The sequence below is a fragment of the Molossus molossus genome, unplaced genomic scaffold (assembly GCF_014108415.1).
Source record: "Molossus molossus isolate mMolMol1 unplaced genomic scaffold, mMolMol1.p scaffold_m16_p_17, whole genome shotgun sequence".
NCBI classification, from domain to species: domain Eukaryota; kingdom Metazoa; phylum Chordata; class Mammalia; order Chiroptera; family Molossidae; genus Molossus; species Molossus molossus.
In genome coordinates, this window is record NW_023425352.1 from 25359717 (window position 1) to 25384175 (window position 24459).

At 53.7% G+C, this 24459-nt stretch overlaps 1 protein-coding gene across 15 annotated transcripts; it reads left to right on the top strand.

Annotated features, from left to right (window-relative positions):
• On the top strand, positions 1 to 24423 carry HPS1 (HPS1 biogenesis of lysosomal organelles complex 3 subunit 1). Of its 15 annotated transcripts, XM_036264812.1 has the most exons (21): positions 141 to 352; positions 890 to 972; positions 1520 to 1635; positions 3366 to 3479; positions 7894 to 8031; positions 8246 to 8388; positions 8790 to 8898; positions 11070 to 11230; positions 11659 to 11767; positions 12665 to 12760; positions 12868 to 12943; positions 14836 to 14891; positions 16192 to 16359; positions 16450 to 16629; positions 17663 to 17724; positions 18273 to 18407; positions 18486 to 18551; positions 19262 to 19406; positions 21620 to 21733; positions 23217 to 23299; positions 23694 to 24423. In XM_036264812.1, the coding sequence occupies exons 4-21, from the start codon at positions 3366 to 3368 to the stop codon at positions 23854 to 23856; spliced, it is 2118 nt and encodes a 705-aa protein (XP_036120705.1). In that variant the 5' UTR covers positions 141 to 352; positions 890 to 972; positions 1520 to 1635; the 3' UTR covers positions 23857 to 24423. The 15 variants fall into 15 exon arrangements, with proteins under 15 accessions (XP_036120709.1, XP_036120705.1, XP_036120702.1 ...); XM_036264816.1 differs by lacking the exons at positions 141 to 352; positions 890 to 972 and adding an exon at positions 1 to 19 and having other exon boundaries at positions 1529 to 1635; XM_036264809.1 differs by lacking the exon at positions 890 to 972.
• Positions 24424 to 24459: the final 36 nt, after the last annotated feature.

Here is a 24459-nt window from a genome sequence, read left to right on the forward strand (position 1 = left end):
CTGCCTCGACAACAGGAAGGTGACCGCGGCCAGCAGGAGTCAGAGCTCTGCGGGGCAGACGGCCGGCAGGGCCCCGCCCCGCCCGGGAGACAGGCCGGTCACGTGGGGAGTCACGTGCCCCACCCGGAAGCGCGCTGGGGCCGCGGACCGGCCGGGCGGGTATCGGGGACGGGGCCTCCGGGGTTCCTCGTGCCCGCGCGGCCCTCCCGGCAGTGGGGGCGCGGTGCCACCCCAGCCTCACCCACCCGCCCAGTGGCCGTGTTCCGGTCGCTTCACTTCTCGGAGCCCAAGCTTCTGCAGCCACGAAGTGGGGCGGCGTGCGCCAGCCGGGCCTCCCTCCGGGGGCTGTGAGGTTCGGGGGCGCGGGGGAGCCTGCCGCGGAAACAGCGGGCCAACGGGAAGGCTGCCGGCCGTCGGGAGCCGCCGTCCCGCCCCGGGGCTCCCCGTCCTGGGGCCTGCAGCCCGGCTGCGAGGCCGGAGACGGAGCTGCGGGCGGACGGCGGGCGTGGGCGCCCGGGCCTCCCGGCTGGCCGGCGCCGCCTGGGGCTCCCACGAGCCCGAGCTCCCTCCCGAGCGCAGGGCGGAGAGCGGAGCGACCGGGGAGGTGCGCGTATCGCCTGTTGGAATAAGAAAAGAGAACCTAATGTTCACTAACAGGCATCCCCATTTTTCTGGGGAGGTGGCGTTCAGGCCAGCCAGGCCGGCGGTGTGGCAGGGCTGAGTTAGGTTGCACAAGAATGCTGAGCCCCTAAAAAGCCCTTTCTTGCCTCTAATTGGCTTACAATGTTTGGTTTCCTAATTGGGCTAAAGTTTTCTATTATTCCTGTCTTGTATCATCAAAATGTGAATGATCTGGTCCCAGTTTAGTTCATCTTGTTATTTGATGAAGGGCACCTGGGAAATAAGGATCAAGACACCGCCATCCCCCAACCTCTGTGGAAGAAAGCAGTTTGCTAAAGGCCATCCTGCCTGGTGACTCCCTGACTCTCACTATTTACAGGGGTTTTTCCTCCCTTTCGCAGCAGGAGTTTGAGGCCCAGAGGTTTAAGTGCCTTGGCAAAGCCAAAACGAGAACCAGGTGTCAGGTTCCTTTGTGTTGGTTTATTGCCATTCACATCATCCCAGGACACCTCCTCTCTTCTGGGACTGCTTCCCTATCCATCTGAATGTGCTGTGTCGTAGTGCACTCCCTGGGGCTGCTTAGGGCGGGTTCACTGACCACACCAGCTCTGAGTGACCCACAGTGAAATGAGTTCTTGGAGGGAAAGTGTACATGGGAATTGATGTTGTGGGCACCAGCTATGTCCAAATGACTGCTGGCTAGGTGCCTGTTCTGTTGTTTGAGGGTGGGGTGGAGGGATACAGGGCACTCAGACACCTGGCTGTGGGGAGAATGTCTGAGCAGCCTGCCTCAGGGCCAGAGCAAGACCTTTGACCACTGGGTCCTTCACCACCTTGCTCACTCCCAGCAGCAGGGAACAGTCAGAACTGGTTGCCCTCATGACCTCTCTGTTTTAAGCATTTGCAGGACCCAGGATGCTCTGCTGCTCTCCATGAGCTGGTCACCGTGTCTGCCCTCTGCAGCCCTTTCTGAACCCCTGGCTGTCTGGAAGCTCCGCTGTGCTCCTTGCCAAGGTAGATGACTTTGCCCTCCTAGGGCAGACAGAGGCTACCCTGGGGCTACCCTGGCGCTGAGGAGGTGAACAGAGAGGCAGGCCGGGGACTGAGCTCCCGTGGACTCTGCAGTGCTCTCTCCCCAGCTCTCATCCTGATGTCACCTTTGCCTACTCTCTCCTTCCTCCTTTGCAGCCAGGTCAGCTGTGTCTCTAAGCTCCACTTCTCCTGGACTCCACCAAGGAGTGGGCCCTCATTATCCCACACCGGGATGACATGCCTCCATAACCTAACCTTACCCATCTATGGCCAGCACGGCGTTTCCCACACCCTTACCAGCCTAAAAGGACTCTTTGCTGTTGACTGCAACCCCCATTCCATAGCACACTGTACCCCAACCCCATATTAGGCTGGCCCTTCAAGCCCCCAACGGTGTCACTCTTTCTTACCTGGGAGTCCCAGCGCCTCTTCCCGGTCCACCTGCGCTCATCCAGCACCTCTTCACCCTGCTGTGCTCCCAGTCTCTGCCTTGTGTTCAGCAGTTCCACGGGGATAGGCTGCATTCTCTGGTGTTCACTGTGTGGAAACACCTTGAGGCTGGGTGCTCTGAGTTAGAGTTGATAAACTAACTGGGGATTGGGGGGGAATTCAGTAAGTATCACTAAGTTGGTCATATAGGGCATCCTAATGAGTGTAAATGAGTCCAAGACCTCGAAATGCTATAATCCTGTTGTGGAAACTGGACCTCCACTTGTGGAAGAGTCAGAGCAGGGTTTCCTGATCACGTCTTAGCACACGTGCACCGTGGCCATGGCTGTGTGGCACACTGAGGTACACGGGGAGGTTTGAAGTTCCTCCCTGGGGTTCTTTCAGCTGCACACAGCTGGCCTGAGCGCTCTGGCCTCACCAGGCTTGGGCAGGCTTCTCCAAGTTTGAGAGGATCTTCATCTTGCTGTACCCCAGGGGCCAAGACACAGTGCGGGAAGCTCTGAATTCAGAATCTACCATTTGGGGAATAATAAAACACATTTTATATAATTAACCCTTAAAACATGTGGCACAGGGTACGTGTGTGGGTGGTGGGGAAGGAGGTTTGGAAGGGCCGGAAACACTGGTGGATGTGGGCACAGACGCAGCATCTAAACAGATGTGAGAATGAACATGAACAATGTCAGGCAGCCTCTGTTTCCACCCAGGAAGGAGGAAGGTGTGAATGAAATTCCTGTAATGCTGACTCCACTCCTTGGGGGCTTTGAAGCTCATCTTCTGGGCTGTTTTTGATTCAAGAAGGAACATACTTCTGAACTGCCCAGAGGGAGGTTCAGTAGCCACCCACCCTCCATTCCAGACCAGGCTTTCTGCCATGAGCCAGGAGAGTCCTGCCTCCTGTGCACTGGACTAGTGTCCAGACCCAGAGCTGGGTCCCTCCTTACAGTCGGTTCCAGAAGGCCCGTGGTAGGTCTAAAGCTGTGGTGAGGGGTCAGAAGACAGGCCTGGGGTAGGATCCCAGCTCTGCCACTTCAAGCTGTGCCACATGGTGTTCTGTAAAACGGGAGGAACTGAAGCGTCCTGTTCTATCAGGTTGTTGTGAGGGTGTGATGAAATAACACCAGGAGGCCCGTGCGGTGGAGCCTGGCACACAGTGAAGGCTCAGTAGATGTTTGCTGGGATTACCATCCTCTTCATTACTCAGGCCGAGCCCAAGGGTGTGGGAGCTGGGAGGTGACCTGGACCTTGCTTCTCCCTGGCAGATGAAGTGCGTCCTGGTGGCCACAGAGGGTGCGGAGGTCCTCTTTTACTGGACAGATGAGGAATTTGAAGAGAGTCTGAGGCTGAAGTTTGGGCCAGAGGATGATGGAAAAGAGGTAAGTGTGGGACAGGAGAGATGGGTGGGAGGAGACAGCACAGCACAGAACTACCAGGAGGCAGGAGAACCTGTCCACCCTCTTGGCCTGGAAGAGACAGGACAGTGTGTGGTCCAGCGTGCGTCACCCTCTAATCCCCCACCCCACTCTGAATCCTCAGAGATGGCCTCTCGATGCCATGGAGTGCAGTGACCGCGCCCCGTACTGCCCCCAGGGCTGACTGGGCTAAATGAGGGCAGGAGGAGGTAGAATTTTGATCACACAGCAGAGAAACTTGATGTCACCAGTTTCTTTACCTGAAATGTTTAGCATAAGCTTAGCACATTGCTTTTTATATCAGCTGTGTTAAGGTATAATTGACACACTACAACCCGAACATACTCAAGGTGTACATCTGCTATACGTTAATATGTCCATATACCTGCAATTCCATCACAGTCAATAAAATGGACAGGACCACCATCCCCCAAATTAGGGAGCCTCCTTCATTTCCCCCGACCTGGCAACTACACATCTCTGTCTTAAATGAGTTTGTATCTCTAGACCTTTATATGATGAAATCGTGCCGTTGGTACTCGGGCTGGTTTTGGTTTTGGTTTTGGTTTGGTCTAGCTTCCTTCACACAGCCTGACTGAGATCCACCCCTCTGGGACTGTGTGTCTGCAGCTCACCCCCTTCATTGCTGAGCAGTAGTGTTTTAACAGTACCCACAGTTTGTCCATCTGGCTACCTGTCGATGGGAACAACATCGGGGCGTTTCCAGTTTTTACTCACACACAAGGCAGCTGTGAACATTCACGTGCAGGTCTCTGCATGGACCTCGGCTTTCACTTGTGGAAACCCCGAGGGTAGCATGGCTGGATCATGTCATCGTAGGCTAAACTTTTAAAGAAGCTGCCCACCTTTTCCACGGAGGCTGTATCATTTATATTCCACTAGGAGTATATGAGACTTCCATTTCCTCAGTAGCCTGGTGAATACTTGCTAGTCACTCTGTAATTTACTCATTCTGGTAGGTATCTAATAGAAAGCGACTTTTCTAGTCATATGATTTTTTGTTTTTTGGGTACGTGCCCCTAGAGGGAACCGAACCCAGGATACTCTGGTCCACAGGCTGACGCTCCATCTGCTGAGCCAAACAGGCCAGGGCTAGTCATGATTTGTTCATGAGAGACTCTCATTGTGTTTTAATTTTCATTTCTTTAATGACTAATGATGTTGAGCATCTTTTCATGTGCTTAATCGCCATCCTTATATCTTCTTTAATGAGTTGTCTGTTCAAATCTTTTGCTGTTTTATTGGGTTGTTTCTTATTTTTATCCAGTTTTGGGAGCTTCTCATGTATTTTGGATGTTAAGTCCAAGGAGATAATATGTTTTGTAGGTATTTTCTTCCAGTCTGTGTCTTATCTTTGCCTCCACTTAACAGAGTCTTTCAAAGAGCAGAAGCTTTTAATTTTGATAAATTCAATTTATACTTTTTTTTTTTGCTTTTATCGATCATGCTTTTGATGCCATATATAAGAAATCTTTGGCCAACCCAGGATCACAAAGAGTTCTCCCTATGTTTTTTCCAGAAAGTTTATAGTTTTAGGTTTTATATTAGAGCTGATGATCCATTTAGACTTTTCGTATATGGTGTCAGGTATGCATTAAGGTTATTTTTTTTGCATGTGAACACCCAGTTTAACACTTTAATATAACAACTCAGAGATGGTTGTCATTTTACTCATATAATCTCCACTCTACATTTAAAGGTGTCGTTTATTTTGAGAAAAATTTTCAGGTTAATTTTGGATTTAAGAAATCTTTATTGGGGGGGCAGTGAGGAGTTCTCGCATTTCTGCAGCCATGTAGACTGGTTGCCCCTCAGGCCCTTCCTGAGCTGGGGGGACCAACAGGCCAAGCGAGCCAGCTGCGCCTCAGGTCGCTCCCCTCAGCGTCCCCGACACGCTCGTTAGTCTGAGGGATAAAGCGAGATGTCCAGATCATGGACATTAACTGGTTTTACTGAAACTAGTACACATCTATTTGTTGGGCTCTTTCATTTTTTTTTAGCAGTCAACACATCTAATTTTTAAATTAAGAATTTTTAAGTATTTCAGTTCTTAAGCTATTTTTTCAACTGGCTATTTGATGTTTCTCTTCCTCTTTAATAAAAACCTGGTAAAGGAACAAACTAACGAACTCCTGATTTTTCAGTTTCTACATGACTAGAGAAAAGAGTCTTTAAAGTTATACTTTTTTTTTACGTATACAAAATAATTTTTCATGATTCTACAGTGTGTGTGAATGAATTGAAGAAATTTGGAAACAAAGAAAGCATTTTTAAATGACCCATAATTTTACTACCCATAGCAATGAGCTCTTTACTATGTTTTTTTGGGGGGGGTCTTTAATTTTTATATATAGTTGGGATCATGCCACTTTTACTGTTTTTTCTGTTTTTTCCCCCCATTTGCTATCATATCTAAAGCACTATTCCATTTTGTTAAATAGTCTCAAAAGCATAAATGTTCATGGAAACAAACGTTTGTGTATGAATGCATGTGCCCGTTTATTTAACCACGTCCTCAATACTGGACATATATATTGCTCTGGTTTTCTGTACTGTTGCTGTAGGGAACATTTGTGCTTGAATTTTACCCCACATCAATTCCTAAAAATAGAAGCTTCGATGCAAAAGCCATTCAAAGATATTGTACCACTTTATAATTCCACCAGCTAATACGAGAATGTCCCTTGACACTCTGCCTACACCAAATAATTTTATCTCCCCCGTCAAGAAAAATTCTTACTGCACTTGCAGAAAAAGCTACTACTTTTAAAATGAGTTAGTGTACACAATCAGATTTTTAAGTGACTTTTCTTTTTTTAATATCTGACTGATTTTATTTTATTTTTTTATTGTTGAACATATTAAAGATGTCCCTCTTTTTTCCCCTATTGACCCCCCTCCTTCCCAAAAGTGACTTTTCTGTTAATATAATTAGTTCATGACAGTTCCAGAAAGTCTCGGTATGTGAATAATTCAACACACGTTTGCCTATCTGGAGGGATGTTCAGTCACAGATCTTCAGTGAGAACCTCCCACGTGCCGGTCTCTGGGGAAAGCAGTGCATGCGACCCTGCTCCTGAAAGGCGACCCAGTAGACACCATGAGCTCAGGGAGTGAGAGGGTCTGAAAGTTCGACCAGGTATGGGATGGGGAGTGCCCCGGGCAGGGTGGCCTGGGTTGGTCAGGAGAGGGGCTGTCTGCCCTGGGATCTGACTGGTGAGAAGGTGCCACTGTTGCAACATTGTGGACAGATTCTGCAGCCCTTGGGCACGGACCTTGGCTCCTGAATGTTGGAAATGTTGGAAGAAAATCAGCTGCTGCACGGTGCTGTGTCCCGCTCATGGCCTCAGGCCAGTTGCCTATTTTGCTTCTCAAGGCAACGTCTTACCCAGTCCTTGTAGATTGCACCAGCTCCAAGTTTGGACTCTCCTTTCTCCATGTTTCAGTCAAGTCCCTGGAAATCAGCGTTTTCCTCCCTTCTTTTCATTCCAGTATGTGAATTTGAGCTATTACTATTCCACTGGCTTTATCCCGTCCTGTTCGCAGATTTTCAAGTAATTTGATCGGTCTATTTTTGGTTTTATTTGGGAGGGCAGAGGGGATGGATGAGGGAAGAGTTTATAAAGATAAAAGTACGTGTGTTATAGAAATAGGGAAAGTACAGAAATATATGAAAAGTGGGAGGAGAAATCACTCACAATCCCTGTGTCCAGAGTAATGAATTTAAGATTTTTTCAATGCTTTTTATGCAGTTTAAAATACAGAACATTCACACCATTTTTTAAAACAACAGTGTGTCAGAGGACTGTTCCATGTCATTGAAACACTGCCCTGTGTTAAGTGGCTGTGTATTCTTCCACTGTTTAGATGGACTGTTAGCCATTTACCTATCCCCCCAGTTGCTTGTCACTATGAACGATTCTGCATTGAACATCTGTGTACATGTGTCTCTGCCCTGCTCTCTGACCATTTTCCTTAGGACACGTTCCCCACAGCAGGCCCTCTGCCGCAAAGGGCATGGACTTGGGTACATGCAGGTAGTGTTCTCAGAGTTGGCCAGCTCTCCATTAAATGCTCCAGACAGTCCACTGTGGAAATAGGACCTATTCCCTTAATGTTCCCTTCTACTTTCAGAGCCTAAACAGCACAGTTAGTTGGCCAACCCTTCCCAGCCTTCCTAACTATAAGCCAAGGTTTAGAGGCAGTGTCTTCTGCTGTCCTCTCTGTCAGAACCATGAAGCCCTCCCAGGAAGATCTGGAACTATGGAGACCCTTGTGGCAAGGCCGAGTCTTACCCACTTCTTTGTCCCCTGTGTCTGGCACCTTCAAGCAGTGTTATTTTCTTCCCCTCTTGCAGCTTCCTGCCCTGGAGGACCAGCTCAGCACCCTCCTAGCCCCGGTCATCATCTCCTCCATGACAATGCTGGAGAAGCTCTCAGACACATACACCTGCTTCTCAACAGAAAATGGCAACTATCTCTATGCCCTTCACCGGGTGAGTGTGATCCAGGGGCCGTGTTCCTCCTCCCTTGGCTCCATGGGTAGACCACATGCCTCTCCCTGATCTTGAACTGTAGACTCCTTTAGAAGGCAGAAACCAAGTCTTATCAAAATCCTCTGGGACTGATCCTGCCCTCACTGTCCCCAGGGGTCAGGGCAGGTGTGGGGAGCCCCTGGGGCCAGCTGATGTCAGCCCGCTGTACCTACAGTTCAGAGAATGCCTGTTCATCGCCATCAACGGAGACCACACAGAGGACGAGGGGGACCTGCGGCAGAAGCTGCGTGTGCTCCAGTTCCTGTTCGAGGTGCACTTCGGGCTTGTCACCGTGGATAGCCAGCTCCTCCGAAAGGAGTGAGTCCTCGTGGCTGGGCCCTCAGAGCCTTTGCCAAGCACCCTCTGGAGGCCAGGCAGTGTGTACCCAGCCTCTGTGAAGCTGTCCATCCATACTGTGCCCCTGGCTCCATCCTGGCACCTTCCTGGCCGTCTAGTTGGCTTCGTGCCATGTCTGTGTGTAAGAGAGACTAAGAAGTGCAGTGATTTTCTCAGGTGCCTGGCTCCTGGTTTCCTGCCCATCCCACTCCACTCCACAACTAGGGCAGGCGAACTCGGCGCCGTGGTGCTTCATGGGCTCTCCCAGTTATTTGGTCAGCTCGCGTGAGCTCTCCTGGCCCTGACATGATCTGGGACTGTGCTCCTTTGGTCGAAGCTGGGGACAGCCAGCTTTTCATGGTTCTGTCTCACTCTTCCCCCAGGCTGCGGCCCCCAGACCTGGAGCAGCGCGTCCGGGTGTGGGAGCACTTCCAGGGCCTGCTGCTGACCTACAGCCGCCTGCGGGAGCAGGAGCAGTGTTTCGCTGTGGAGGTGACTACTGGGTGCAAGAGTCCTCGGGCCGAGGAAGTGTCAGGTCAGAGGGGCCAAGCAGCTTTAAGACCACGTTTTGGTCCCTCTAATGAGTGAGGGCACAGGCAGACCCCCAAACTCATGCATTTACAGGGTTGCTTTTTCTGACCACATAATGGGTTGGGTACTCTGATGGGTCTTTCTACAATAAACCAGCTAGCTCCTATGTAAAAAAAGACTTCTTAGTGCAGTTTTGGGGCTCACAGTAAATTATACAAATCTCTGAAGATAGCCCCCTCAACCCTGACCCTCCCCCAAACTAAACTGAAACTAGAGTGGAAAGTAGTGAAAAATAAGCAGCATTAAAGGTAAAGTTGCCTGAGTACAGATGATACCAACTCTACAACCAGAAAACTAAGCCTGAGGGAAGCTGAGCCTGCCTGTGTTAAGCCCTGGCCTGAGGAGCTAACTGACCGTTATTAGCAGCAGTCCCTGACCCCTGTGTGGGCAAATACAGATGCTCTAGGTCAGGGTTCACGCAGCCCAGAGTACACCAAAATTGCCTGGAGGCTTATTGGATACAGGTTGCTGGAGTGGGAGGCTCTAGAACTTGTATTTTCAAAAAGTTCCCAGGTGATACTGGTAATGCTGGTCTGGGATCTACACTCTGAAAGCCACTGCATTAGATGAGAGATTAAGAGCAGACACATATGAGCTCACAATGAACTATCAGATGCATAAGAAAATAGCCCCCATGAGTGAGGGTCAGGGGAGTCAATAACCAATAGAGTTAGATCCTAAGGAGCTTGATATACTGGAATTATTAGGTACAGAAGATAAAATAATTATGAAATATTTAAAAACATAAAAGCTAACAACCCATGTAGATATTTTAGAAATGAAAATATAATTGTTAAAATGAAAACCTCAAGGGATGGATTAAATAATAGATGAGACATAGCTAGAAAGAGAATTAGTGAATTGGAAAATAGATCTGAAAGAATTCATTTCCACAGCCCACTCACTCATTCTTCCAATAACCATATAGTACGTACTATATGCTAAGAGGTGTGCCAGGCCCTGGGAATACAGAGATGAAGAAAGTGACAATCCCTGCCTTTGAGGGGAAATCAGCCGTACATATATGCTAAAATGTGCAAGAAAGTATCCTGGGTGTTGTCATACTGGGTTTCTCATCAGAATCCATGGTGGTACAAAGGATGTCATAGTCAACTCTTTCTGAGACATTTGGAAGGCCTTTTGTAGGTGATATAATACGATTAAAATAAAATCCAAACTTTGTCCCAGGCCTACCAGGTCCTGTATAATCTGCCACTGCCTGTCTTGTCCCAGCCTCATCTCATGACTCTCTTGTCCTCATTGTGCACTGGCCACCTGGGGCTTCTTTCCATTTCAGGAGTACTCTGTGTTTTATTCTGTCCAGTGTGGTAGTCATTAGCTTCACGATGCTATTAAACATTTGAAATGTAATTACTTTAAATTAAGTAATGCTGTCTATGTAAAGTATACACTGGATTTTGAAGATTTAGTGCAAAAAAAGAATGTTCAACATTCCATTAATGATTTTATATTATATATTGAAATGATAAAGTTTTAGATATATTGGGTAAAATAAATTATTAAAATTAATTTTACCTGTTTCTTTTTACTTTTTAATGTGGTTACTAGAAAATTTTTCATTGTGCAAAGGGCTTGCCTTATATATCAGTTGGACAGCACTGCTTGAAATTCTCTCCCCACCTCAGGGCCTTTGCTTATGCTCTTTCCTCTGCTTGTAGCATTCTCCCCTACCCCCCTTTTTCTGACAGGTTTTCTTATTCTCAAACTAATTTCTGTCTGTTTAAAGGTCACTTCCTCAGGTGTCCTTTCTTTGTACACCTGACCCAAGTAGGTCTCTGCTCCTTCCTCTAGTGTGGTACTGTATATTTCCTACACAGCACGTCTTTTGTCTGTTTCCTTATGTATTGTCTGAATCACCCACTAGAGTCTGCTGAGCAGACCGTAAGCCCAAAGAAGGCAGGGATTGTGCTGGTCTGATTCTCCCTGTTCCCAGGTGTCTTGCACATAGTCTGTGCTCGATGTGGACTGAATGAATGTACCCACCAGCCAGGGCCTGGGCAGGAGAGGGTGGTGGGTGACATGGCTTCTTCCCCCTGCCCTTGTATGGCCAGGCTGTAGAGCGGCTGATTCACCCTCAGTGCTGTAAGCTGTGCATAGAAGCGCTGGAGCGGCACGTCGTCCAGGCTGTGAACTCCAGCCCCGCACGGGCGGGCGAGGAGGCCCTGCACGCCTTCCTCCTCGTGCACTCCAAGCTGCTGGCTTTCTACTCCAGGTGAGCCTCCCGGCCCTCGCTCCCACCCGTCTGCAAGCACCACTTCCCTGCACGAAACCCTTCAAGGCCCATGTCTTCCATGAAGCCTTCTCAGGTTCTTCGATTCTTCAGCCCCGCTCAGCTCATTCCCTTCTGCGAATAACTTCTTCCTGGAGCGCTGTCTCCAAGTCTGAATTTAGGACTTCCTGATATGCTATCACTGGTTCCGGGTGGTTTCCCAGAATTGTTTTTAACACGGCCATGTTTTAGTTTAGAAATCGATGAGCTGATTTTATCTACACTTCGACTTTCTCCAAAAAGGGTGAAATCAGCTGGCACATTCATGAACTCCTTGAGGGCAGGCACCATGCCTGTCTCCCTTAACTGCCTGCCCTGTCCAGTGCCACCTGCCTGCTGGGCATGTGCTGACCAGCTGCCTGTCTCTGCAGCCACAGTGCCAGCTCCCTGCGCCCAGCCGACCTCCTCGCCCTCATTCTCCTGGTTCAGCACCTCTACCCCAGCAAGAGCGCCGCGGAGGAGGAGGACGATGACTCTCAGGTCTCCGGCAGCGCTCTGGGCATGGGAGGCTGCCAGGGGGACAGCCGGAAGACCAGTGTGGAGGAGCCCGGCCGGCCCAGGGGAGGCCGTGGTTCCCGAGTCATGGTTCTGGGCTTGTGGTCGGGCATGACGCCTTTCCTGCTCTTTCAGATAGGGGGAGGGTTTGTGAACGTGTGGTTAAAGTGTAGGTTTTTGGCCCTGGCCGGTTTGGCTCAGCGGTTAGAGCGTCCGCCTGCGGTCCAGAGAGACCCGGGTTCGGTTCCCGCTAGGGGCATGTACAGTTTGTTGCAGTTTGTCCCCGGCCCTGGTTGGTCGTGCGGGTGGCAGCCACTCGATGTGTCCCTTTCACGTCGATGTTTCCCTCTCTCTGTCTTCCTCTCTCTCCCTCCCACTCTGTCTGTGCAAAAGATGGAAAAATGTCCTCGGGTGAGGATTAAAAAAAAAAAAGTGTAGGTTTTTGGAGTCAGATAGTCCTGCTTCGCTGTGTGAGATGGGCAGGTACTTGCCCCTTCTGAGCCTCAACTGCCTTATCTGTGCAGTGGGACAGTGATAGTATCTACCTCTCAGAGTTATTGTGAGGAAAAAAGGAGACAATTTCATGGCTCCCAGCAGTGCCTGGGTGGTGGGAACTCCCAGCAAGTGCTGGCCGCCAGCATCACCATCCTCGTTATCTTCAGCGTGGTTGGGTATCAGTGTGTAGCACCTCAGTGGTTCTGGAGAAAGGTTATACCTAGAACTGGAACATTCCTAGAAAGTGGACACGCCAGGGCCTGCCTCGCGGTGGAGCGGGTGTGCTGGCGCCTCTGCTCCAGGGCTGGGCCGCGAAGTGCGGGGGTGGAGGGCCCCTGGGGAGGAGCTGGTCGCACGTGCTAACCTTGGTCTCCCGCGCCCTGGCAGCCTTCCCCACGGAGGCCGTGCGGCAGCCAGAGCATCGCCCTGCGGCAGGACTGGAGCCCTGGTTCCTCAGGCCCTGCCAGGAGTTCTGCAAGGACTGTATGTGCCGTGTGCCCACGGGGGGGGGGGGGGGGGGTTCTGTCCCTGCTGGGAGAGCAGAGGCCAAGGCTGCACCCTCAGCCCAAGCTGTCCCCTTCTTCCCCCAGGAGACAGACAGCTTCTCCCTCCCTGAGGAGTACTTCACCCCAGCTCCTTCCCCAGGGGAGCAGAGCTCAGGTTCAGGTGAGACCTGGGGGCAGGGGGAGCAGGGGGCAGGAGGGGAGGGGGCAGATCAAGTGGCAGCCCTGGGAAGTCTGTCTTAGGGTTCAGTGGACCCCCTGCCTTATCAGGGCCCAGGCACAGACGCCCAGATTTCTAGAGCACAGGACAGTGTCTGCAGCAGCGCCCTGTCTACTCTGCTAGCTGCAGCTTGAATTCAAGCACCGAAGGCCCCTCGAGTGATTGCTAAAGCTTTTTATGACAAGCTGATTTCGTTTAAAAATCTGTCACTCGTATGTGTATTCTCTGCCTTCCCTTTTTTGTAATTAATAAGTAATCAGTAATTAAAATAAAGTAGTAATAATTTGATTTTAAGTACAGCCATTTAAAATGTAAACAATAAGTCTCTGTAGTTTATACCTTACATGTTTTTTCAGTGTATGTGGGTGAACAACAAAAATAAACTCAAAATGTTCAAAATGCTATTAACAAATCAAAAAAGATGCCATCGCTTAGAGAAACAGAGAAGCCACATCTGGGCTGTGACCGAGCATCCTGTTTAGCTCCGAAATTCTCGGGAAAGGGGATGCCAGCGTCATCTGATACAAGAAAAATGGCCAGGGTTTCAGGACAAATTGTCGGGGCCTGCGTTGTGAAAGGAATATACCCTGTGGCTTCCTTAGACCTCTTGTTCTGATGCAGTAATGACCTGGGCAGCTTCAGCCAGACCACTTAAGCTGGAGTCCCAGGCTGGAATCCAGATGTGAGTACTTCTAGACATTTCCCTGTGAGGCCACTGAGCCTCGGGGTGAGAACCACTGCTGTGCACAGATCTAGGCTAGAACAGTGGTTCTTCCCTGGCTGCGCTGTGGGCTCACCGGGGACCTTTAAAAACCACTGACGCTGGGCTTGTGCCAGAGATTCTGACTTAACCGGCCTGGGGGGGTGGCATGGGCATCAGGGTTTTTACGGGGTCGCATGGCACAGTTAAAACCACCAGCTTAGAAGTTCTTAACTTTGGCCTTTGGATGAACTGCAAGGAGCCTGGGACCCCCTAAGTTGTGTCCCAGCTCATTTGTGCTTGTCCTCCAAGCTTCTCCGTGAGCCCAGACACACTGAGAAGCGCCGTTTGGGGTGATCGCTGATGTTCCCTTTTCTTCTTACTGCTCCCTTCCCTCGTTCATCACATCCTCCTCCTCGCCCTTCTCTCTGGTTGGTTTTTGTCAGAGCTGTAAATAATGCCATCCCACAGTACGCAGAACTCACAGCTTACAAACGGCTTCGGTTGCACGCCTCCATTTGTAAATCAGGTGTTTGAGACACAGGAACAGACTTGCCCCAGAGAAACGTGGTTATAAATGACAGTTAGTTGCAGTAAACTATGAGAGAACACTATTATTGCAAACATATAACATTTCCAATATGCAGTGGGTTCCGGAGGTTTTTGTGAGCTGTACTAGGAAGGGAATCCCACTCAGCTCCCAGCACGCAGTAGGTGCTCAGTAAAAGTTTGCTGATGGACTAAACAGATGGGAACTGTAGACTGTGTGCTGCCTGGCAGTGCCGAGGCGCTGTTACAGGCCCGTGGGGCCTGGAGGAGCAGAGAGGGCAGAAAGCAGGAGGGATTAGGGGGGCTGAGGAACACGCACCCCACATTGCCAGGTGTGTCCTCAGGCTCTTGCTCCCGGCGCCTGGCTCTGGGGTAGGGGGCTTCTCTTCCCAGTTCGGGCCCTCGTAGCTCAGAGTTTGCCTGCACTTGCCCACCTGGGACAGGGCGGGAAGGGCAGTGCTGTCCCCAGCCAGGTTCTGGGAGCAGATGGGGTGGGGTCATCCCTGCTCCACCCTCCTCTGACATGCTATTGGGCCATCATGTATAGTTTCCAGTTATTTATGTTGTGATTACCTGTGGCCTGCAGGTAGCACCGTCTGGCTGGATGGGGAAACCCTGCCCGCCGATGCTTCCTCCATCCAGGTGAGTTTCTTCTGGGGGAGGGGAACGTGCCCGGGCACCTGCTGATCTGAGCCACTGCCCTGAGTGCTGAGGACTCGGCCTTCTCCTCCGAGCACCTCCTGCCACCTCAGGCTGGCAGTGCAGGGGCAGCTCCGCCGAGAGGGTGGGGGGCCTCAGCCCCTGAGGATGCCCCTCTTCTCCCTAGTCTAGGGAGTGAAAGTCCAACTTAATCCTCATCTGAGGATATTTTTACATTTATCTTCAGACAGAGTGGGAGGGAGAGAGAAAGAGAGAAAGAAACATCAGTGTGAGAGACAGACACCGACTAGTTGCCACCCACACAACCCCAACCAGGGCCAGGGACAAATCGCAGCCAAGGTACATACCCTTGACCGGATTCGAACCCGGGACTCCCTGGTCTGCAGGCCGACGCTCTAACCGCTGAACCAAACCGGCCAGGGCCCAGCTTAATTTTTAAAATGAAAATGTGAAAATATTTATTGTAGAAAAATTGGGAAATATAGAAGCAAAGTTTGGAAAACAAGGAAAACTGTGTGTGTGTGTGTGTGTGTGTGTGTGTGTACACACATACACAGCATATATATTTTTTTTCTTTTACCAAATTTGAGTCCTAATGTACTTCATCACACTCTTCTCCTGATGCATTTACACGGCTCTTCAGCAGTGTGGTCACCGACTGTTCAGGGGTCCCTTGCGTGCATGCTGGTGCTGATTTGCAACCCCCAGCACTGCTGGTGCCCTGTACCCAGCTCCATGCTGTTCTCCTAAGACTGCAGTGACACCCCGAGGCTTCGGTGGCGTCGCTGATGACTCCTGTTATTCTCCACTTCTGCCCACAAAGCCTTCTTAGAGCCTCCGCAAGGCTGGAGTCTCGCCATTCAGCCTTTGGCGCCTCCGTTCCCCCGAGTGCTGTCATAGTTCTGAGGTGGTTGCAATGACGGAAGGTTACTGAACTGTAAGCGCCTCCAGCTGTGTGAACGCGGGGAGGAGCCTCTCGCTCCACCCAGTTTGTTTGTCCTGCCTTGTCCATGTCTCCTTTACCATCCAGCACCCCGCTTGGCACCCAGCCCTGACTCTGGGCAGAAAGGCCCAGAAGAAGCTGAGAGAGAGACAGACATTAGGACTGGACCTCTCAGGGCAGCTCCAACAGAGTGCAGGATTGAAGAGCTGGGAATTCTTGGAGCTAAAATGTTTGCTCCCCACGATTCCTAGTGAGGGTGGCGAGTGGGGAGAGCCAACGTGGGGAGGAGGCCAGCGGCATCCCCCACTCCCTCCCACAACAGCTCCTCTTCCTCCACAGATAGGAGAAGACACACTCCAAATGCTGATCTCTGACTCCCCAGCACCTTCCTGCCCCAGAAGGATTTTCCTCGAGGCCAATGTGAAAGAGAGCTACTGCCCCATGGTGCCCCACACCATGTACTGCCTGCCCCTGTGGCCGGGCATCAACATGGTGCTCCTGACCAAGGTACAAGCGCCCCCACCTGCCCGTGACACCGCGGCCTGGACACCTTCCCCACGGGCTACCCATACCCCTGCCCTTCGCTTCCTCCCTTAGGCCCCCAGCACTACACTGGCCCTGGTCCTGTGCCAGCTGCTGGATGGGTTTTCCCAGCTGGAGGCGAAGCTGAAGGAGGGGCAGGAGGCCCGGAGCTCCCTGCGGTCCCACCCGCTCGTTGGGGACTTGCGCCAGAGGATGGACAAGTTTGTCAAGAATCGTGGGGGACAGGAGATTCAGGTGAGGCCCGGATCCTCTGTGTGCCCGCCTCGGGGAGGAAGGCAGGCGCTTTGCGCAGGGCCTGCTCAGTCCACACCAGGGAGGGCCCCGGCCCCGGCTTTGCCTCGGCCCCACCACAGGCTTGTGGTCCTCCTTTCCCCACTAGGAAATTGTAACAAACATTGACAGCAGCACTTGACATTTTCAGAGCATTTTTATGTAAGTTTGGCAGAACACGAATTACAATTCCCACTGTTTTAGAGGAGGAAACTGGACTTAGATCGTGACTTGGCCAGGATGACGCGGAGGGCCAGAACCTGACTTCAGGACTCAGTAAAGGCCATCCGCCTCCCCGATGCCACTCCCAAACCCACGGGGCTTAGAGCGCAGGAGGGGAGAGGAGGCCACGAGACGGGGGGCAGTGATGAGCAGGAAACAGGCAGCGGAGCCAGGCAGGAAGTAGGGTAGACCCTGGGAGAGTGGCCGGCGGTGCCTGGGTCGGGGTGAGGAACAGGGTTCACGGTGGCTGCACTGCGCCTTGGCCTGGAAATGGGCTCACCTGGAGGAGGCAGAGGAAGCCAGGGAAGCCCAGATCCAGACAGCCCGGGTTCTCCGCCCAGAGCAGCTGAAGGCTGCTCAGCATCGCCCTGGGCTCCAGGCATCGCGGGGGCACCGCGTTAGGATGCCAAGTCCCTCTGCAAGGAGATGGCCTGGAGCTCTTCCCCAGCGCCTGCCCCGTGTCCACCCTCCCTACGGTCACTTGCCTGTCACTCTGGCAACATTAGTTTGCATGTCTGTGCCAGCCAGGCAGTGAGCCCAGTACTTGGTACACAGAAACTGCTTTTTAAATGAACACCTGCCAGGTGAGTAGAACGTGGTATACAGCAGGTGCAGAGAGCTGGGGGACCTGCCAGAGACCCCACTTTGGCTGTGTGAGGGCACATGTGTGCTGGGCCTAAAGAAGCCTTCAGGAGGTGCCCTCTCAGCCTGGCATCGGGAGGGTCTCCCCTGGAAACGCCGCCAGGACGCCGACCTGTGCCCCGTCCTCCCACAGAGCACCTGGCAGGAGTTCAAGACCAAGGCCTTCTCCAGGAGTGAGCCTGCATCGTCCGGGGAGTGAGTGGTGGGCTGGGGGTGGGGGGCACGTGTAGACAGAGGCAAGCTCCCTCCAGGCCGAGAGGGAGAGAGTGTTCAGGAAGGCGCTTCTGATGGGACTGGGGTCCTGGGAGAGCGGGGTCCGGCCCACGATGCGGGAGGGAGGGTTGGAAGCAGAGCCGCTGGAGGCTGAGGCGCTGGCCTGTGAGGACCCAGCACTGGGACCGGGGGCGAGCCCAGGTTCCAGCCCAGCCTCAGCGCTCACCCAGTGCAGCCTGGCACGCGTCACCCCCCAGTACGGGTGAAGTAAGCCGTGAAGTTGGACGAGAGAGCCCCTGCCCTGCGCCCTGGCGCGTGGAGTGCATGTTGGGAGAACTGGGAAGCTATCCCCCGGTCCTGAGGGTGAGGCGCGCTGCGTCAGCTGTCTCATCCGTGCAGGGCTCGGTGACCGCACGATGAGGTGCTGCCCTAGGGGTGTCTGCCAGTGTAGGAGCCCGGGTGACCCGCTGGGGACGGTGCGTTCTCCTAGGGCCCTTCCCGCAGTGATACTCTCATGTCCTGGCGCCCAGGCTGCTCCAGCTGTGCCGGAAGGTGAAGCGGCAGCTCTGCGCCCTCTACCGGCTGAGCTTCCTGAGCGCGGCTCCGGGGCTGGGAGGCCCACAGCTGCCCCAGCACCTGCAGGACCGGGTCCAGATGCTCATGCAGTGAGTGCGGGTGTGGCCCGGGTGCCGGGGTGGGGTGGGCACATGTCCCCATGCCCCACTTCCCTGCTCTTCTGGCAGAGAAAAGCTGATGGACTGGAAGGACTATGTGTTGGTGAAGAGCCGGAGGAACACCACCTTGATGAAATATCCTGAAACGCCACTCGTGTCTGTCTGTCCCTCCACCTGCCACTCTGCAGGACTGCGGCTTTGGGCTGGGAGAATGTATATCCCACCACCTCTGCTGCTTTTCTCTGAACAACAGTAGGAAGTAGTGTCCGGGTGCCTGGGTGTAGGGAGCTCCAGGGCTGATGTTTCAGAAGCCCGGTGTCCCGGAGTTAGTTCACACAAGCCCTGGAATTGGCATGTCGGCGTAGTCCAGCCCAGAGGGAATGGGTCTTCCCAAGGGGTGGAGGTCCTGGGCCAGGTCCTGCCAGTCGCACACGGCGTTTACCCCGTTTCCGAAAACCGTGTCCCAGACTTCTGAGACCCTTGCATTACGGACCACTAGTTTCACTGAACACGGATTTTCCCTGGAGCTTTATATAAAGCAGCTCTGTCTATATTGAAATCTCTAAAGGGTTTGGTCTCCAGTCCCCTGAAACTAGTGTGTGCCATGTGCGGGTGAAAGGGATGACAGCCACCAGCACTGCCCGCCCAGGGTCGTTCCCACCTTGCAGCCCCGCGTGGTGACGTGGAGAGATGAAGGGAGGCACCGGGAAGGGTGTGGCGGGCAGAGAGATCTGGGAGAGGGGCTGCTGGGGGCTGGCTGGAACGTCAGCCTCCGGGGAGCTGCTTCGCCTTCAGAGGCCTGGGTCGGGGACAGAGCTTACAGGCGCCTTGACTCAGACCTGCACCTACCTGGAAGACTTCCCGGGCTTGGTGCACTTCATCTACGTGGACCGCACAACCGGCCAGATGGTGGCCCCTTCTCTCAGCAGCAGTGAAGGGACCTCATCGGAGCTTGGCAAGGGGCCCCTGGCTGCCTTCATCAGAACCAAGGTAACTGCTGAGCCGCCTGGGCACTCTTCACTGCCCCTCTGACGGCCTGCGGGCCTGGCCCCCGGCCGGGGAGGACTGGTCCTCCTGCTCTCGGGGCTGCGAGAGACTCAGGAGCTCACCCACCCAACCCTGCTGCTCCTCCGTCAGCACCCAAGAACAGCATCTTGTCTCTGTCACCCTGGGGCCCCGATCAGCACCTGGGCCCACGTGGGCCTTGATCAGTGCCGGGGGCACCTTCCTGGGTGTTTGCTAATGTCCTGCATTAGCAGAGACTGGGCAGCACAGTCAGAGGAAGAACTGGCCAGGGCCCACCACAGTGCCTGGCATAAATAAATGCCCAATAAGTGTTTATTGAATTAAATAGAACTAAGAAGAAACAGTTTAATCAGTTTGACTATTAGAACTTAAAACTAGGTGGTTTCAACAAAGGAAGCATTTTCTGGGGATTCCTTTATTCTCTTTAACGGACTCTTGTTCATGGCAAACTAGTGTCCTGTGTTGGGAGGAGGGAGAGCTGCCGCCACCTCCTAAACTAGATGTGTGCACACAGACACACCCACTTCCTGTGTCCAAATACAGTGTCACGATGGTGAAAGTAAGATGGGCGGGCCCGGCCGGGCCGGCTCAGTGGTTGAGCGTCGACCCAGGTGCCAAGAGGTCACCGGTTTGATTCCCAGTCAGGACACATGCCCAGGTTGGGGGCCCCATTTCCAGTGGGGGGTATGCAGGAGGCGGCCAATCGATGTTCTCTCTCGTCAATGTTTCTCTCTCTCTCCCTCTCCCTTTCTCTTTCTCTGAAATCAGTAAACATAAAAGAAGATGGGTGGCAGAGGCCTGTGTTGGAGTCCAGCTCTGGCTCCCCATGTGGCTGGGGCGTTACTTAGTCTAAGTCTAGTTCCCTGGTCTGTAAACGAGGCCGTGACCGCTTGTTGCGGTGGTTACAGGTGCACGTCGGGTATTTCACACCGTACGTGGCACAGTCCAGAGAGAGAATTAGCTGAGTACCTCCTGGTGCCATCATCACCACCCCCATCGTCTTCTCCTTCTCCATCCTTCTTTCCACACATAGCCGGGCTCGCTCTCTTCCGTTGTGTTCCGTGCCGCTCACTGGGTTGGGCTCTCCTGTCTGTGCGATTGTGTTCACCGCATTTTCACTTTACATCAGGTGTGCTTCCTCGTGTCATTAATTCTTTATAAACATGACTTTTAGCAGCTCCACAGCAGCGCATCACGTGAGTGTAAAGTGATTTACTTAGCCAGCACCCCGATGTTGAGCGTGGAGCTTATTCCCAGGCCTTTGCTGTTGTAAATAGTTCTGCAGCACACACCTGTGTGCATCCGTCTTTGTCCTCACCTCTGATCGTTTTCTCACTCTGGATTCCCAGAAATGGAATGACTAAGTCCAATGGGAGAAATGTTTTTAAGATTATTGATACATGTTGTCAGGTTGCCTCCTGAAAGCACAGCGAATCCATGTATTTGTTTGCGGATTTAATCAGACACCGCGCTGCGGCACGGGAGTGATCGCGCCTTCCACTCAGCTTGGTGGTGAGAGGGCTCCTCGGGCCGTCCCCAGCCCTGGTGTCCCTGCTGCCTCCCTAGGACAGCTCCCAGGCAGCAGCAGTAAGTCCTTGAATGAGGCAGAGAACAGGGCAGGGGGTCTAAGTCACACAGTCCATCCCTGTGTTTCCGTCAGACCCCTTGTTGAGCCTGGTTTGGACCTCACCCCGGAGCGGAGGACTTGCCTGGGTCAGGGTGCCTGTGTGTTCAAGCAGCATCCTAGCACCTTCCAGGCTAGAACCCATGTCAAACGTTCCCAGCCCAGAAGGGGGCCCGTGAGTGGCCGGCCCCAGGCAGCGGGAGGGCTTTCCAGGCAGCCACCCCTTCCTCTCCTGCTGTGTTCGCCTCGTCTTCGGCTGGTTTCTGGCCTGAAAGACGCATTTGCTGATTGATAGCTGGTGTGTATAGTAAAGTTATTTAAAGTGTTTTTACATATATTTTATCCTCATGGTAATTGGAAGGGTAGTTCGCCCATCGATCCAACATGGATTTATTATTGAGCTCCTGCCCCGAGCCACGGCTGGGCCTGGGCGCTAAGGGGGAGAGAGCAGGAGAGGCCCCTGGCCTTCAAGATGCTCCCCTCCGAGCACTTGCCTGACCCTGGCGGGGGCCTGGCGCAGCCAGGGTGGTGCTGAGCACACTGCCCTTCCCAGGTCTGGGCTCTGATCCGGCTGGCACGCAGGTACCTGAAGAAGGGCTACACCACGCTGCTGTTCCGCGAGGGGGACTTCTACTGCTCCTACTTCCTGTGGTTCCAGGACGAGATGGTGGGTGCAGCTCCCTTCCCCGTGCCTCTCGGGCTCCTTCCTTGTGGGTGGTGTTTAGTCTGTCTCCTCATCTCTTCTTGTCCCTGGTGGAGCCTATAGATATGCAGAGCTGGTTGGGACACTGGCTTTGTGACCCTGCCCCTCAGCTGTCTGGAAATGCAAGCTGCTGTTCATGACACGTTCAGGTAACATGCGCAAGAGGGTGCAGCCCATGTACGAAAGGCTGCTCGGACCAGGAGCTTCCTCGGTGGTACCGCAGCATCACCCACTGCACTCATGAGGCACACTGCTGCTCCCCTTGTGCAGGTGGATGCACCGAGGCTCAGTGCAGTTACCCAGCCTGCCCCAGGGTGAGCTGACAGTGTGGCTCGGGTCTCTTGCCGCTGGGCTGGTTCCTAGTCCTCCCTGTTCCTGCGGTGTACAGACATGGCCCGGGAACGTGTCTGCTGTGTCGTCCCCATGCTGGTCTCTCCCCCAACCGCTTTCCTCACCGTTACTCATTATTCCAACTCTCTGAAGGTCCTTTCTTCTGCCCCCACATGCCATTGGCCTCCGCTCTCCTGTCCCCCGGCCTCATGCCTACTCTCTCTCTGCCCTTGGTGAGAGGTGACCCAGAGGTGATGGCCCATCCCTGTCCACAGCAGTCACTGGAGTCTCACTACTGTTCTCGCGCCCCCACATCCACACACCTGTGCGATGGTTGGGGTCAGTACCACTGATGCTGTTTGGTCACAGGCTAGGAGATGAAGCCAGAACCTGGTCTCAGCTCTTTGGACCTATAGGCTCCCATCTTTGCTGTCTGTCTCAGAACTTTCCAATGTGTGTATGACCTTGACCTTTGCTTCTAGGGCGAGACCCTGCTTCATGTGCTTGGTTGGCCCCATGAGGCAATGGGCTCAAGTAGAGCTGTGGGATGGGGAGACCCAGGGTGAAGCCCGGCTGCACCTGGGCCATCCTCAGCCGCCACTTGAGCCCTGCCGAGCCCCGCCCCTCCCTGCAGGGCAGCCCCACCGTGTCCTGTGAGCTTTCTGAGGAGCTCTGGCCGAGCCTGGCGCATGACGGGTGCAGGTGGACCTCGATTCCCTTCCCCCCAGAAGCTTCCCTGGGGATTCCCAGTGTTTTCAGGGAGAGACAGGCCTCTTGATCATGCTTTCCTCTTTGGGCACCTCCCCAAGTCACCCTCCCAGTGGCCCTCCTGAGCACAGTGACTCGGGCCCATTCTCTGAGGGGAATGAGAGCTACCATGTGCCAGGCACGATGCTCAGACCTTATAGACATCACCTCTGTGTTCACTGGGGTTTTTATGACTCTTCTTTCACAGAGGACAAAGCTAAATAAAAAGGGGGCCACAGTTTTCCCAGTGCCAAGCACACACCAGGCAGGGCTGAGCCAGGCCCTGAACCCGGGGTGTCTGACCCACACCAGTGTTCTTCCCACCACACCTGCCACCTTCTCAATCAAGACCTTCTCCCTCCTTCCCCAGGGGTACAAACTGCGGATAACCGAGGTGCCTGTCCTTTCCGACGACTCGCCTCCCGTGGGCATGCTGGGAGGAGACCACTACAGGTGACAGAGTCCGGAGGCTGTTGGGGCCGTGGCTGCACAGATGTGGGGTGATAAGTGACTGTGCGCCTGTAGGGGAGCAGCTCCTCCTTCAGGGTGTCCCCCAAGAAACTAGAATCCTCCTTAGAAGCTCCTCACAGCCGGGCCGGGGTGCAGTGAGGGAGAGTGGGCGCACATCGGGGTTTCTGCACACCTGGCAGCATTCGCAAACATCTGTGCGGGGGCCCAGATGATCCCTACCGGCTGCAGGCCCACAGGACTGAGACCCACAGGGAGGGCCGCACATGCTGGGGCGGGAACTGGTCAGGTGACAGCGCCTGCAGGTGCCAGAGAGGCGCCGGCCCGGGGGACTGCGTGGCCTCGCTCCTGAGTCCTGTCCTTCCTTGGCCTCCCACAGGAAGCTCCTGCGCGACTACAGCAAGGACCACCCGGCTGAGGCCGTCAGGTGTCAGGAGCTGCTGGCCCTCCACCTGTCCGTCATCCCCACCGACGTGCTGGTGCAGCAGGCGGGCGAGCTGGCCCGGCGCCTGTGGGAGGAGTCCCGCGTGCCCCTGCTCTAGCCGGGCACATGCCCACGCAGTGGTTCTGCAGCCCCTCCCTGCTCAGCCATCCCCATGCAAGAGCCTCCTCCCCGTGCGGCCTCCTGAGGACAGTGCTGTCCCCAGGGCAGCCCCGTGGTTTCTTCTCTTCATTTCTTCTTGTGTTTGTTTTCTTCTGTTCCCTCCCCCAGCATTTCATACAGAAGCCTCACCTAGCGCAGCCTCCACTCCAGACAGTGACCAGACCTCTGATGCTTCCTTCTGGAGGCGGAGGGAGGCCGGGAGGTTCCTTTGGTCCCCCCAGCAGTGGCTGTGAGGTTAGAGCGGCCTCGGAATACACCCAGCAGACAGGGAGGAAGTCCCCGGCTCTGCCCCGTGTCGGAGTGACGACGCGCCCCAGGACGCTGTTCCCTCGGCAGATGACAGCTGCTCCTGGCCGGGGTGAGCCCAGGCCTGCACCGCGTTCTGAGCTCTGGGCAGCTCCCGGACTGCACCTGCCTCCCGAGTCGAGTGACAGCACCTCCCTTTCAGGGTGTTTGTGAGGGCTGCTGGCCGCAGACAGTGTTCAATAAATGGTGGTTAGTTGCTGATAATGTCCTAGCCCCACCGAGTTCTTGTACTCCA

Excerpts from the sequence above, each read along its gene's own strand:
- HPS1 (XM_036264807.1), top strand. The coding sequence starts at position 6,974 with ATGTTTCAGTCAAGTCCCTGGAAATCAGCGTTTTCCTCCCTTCTTTTC. Across the intron at positions 11,231-11,658 it reads CTGCTGGCTTTCTACTCCAG|CCACAGTGCCAGCTCCCTGC; the intron begins GTGAGCCTCCCG and ends CTGTCTCTGCAG. Across the intron at positions 21,734-23,216 it reads TGTGGTTCCAGGACGAGATG|GGGTACAAACTGCGGATAAC; the intron begins GTGGGTGCAGCT and ends CTCCTTCCCCAG.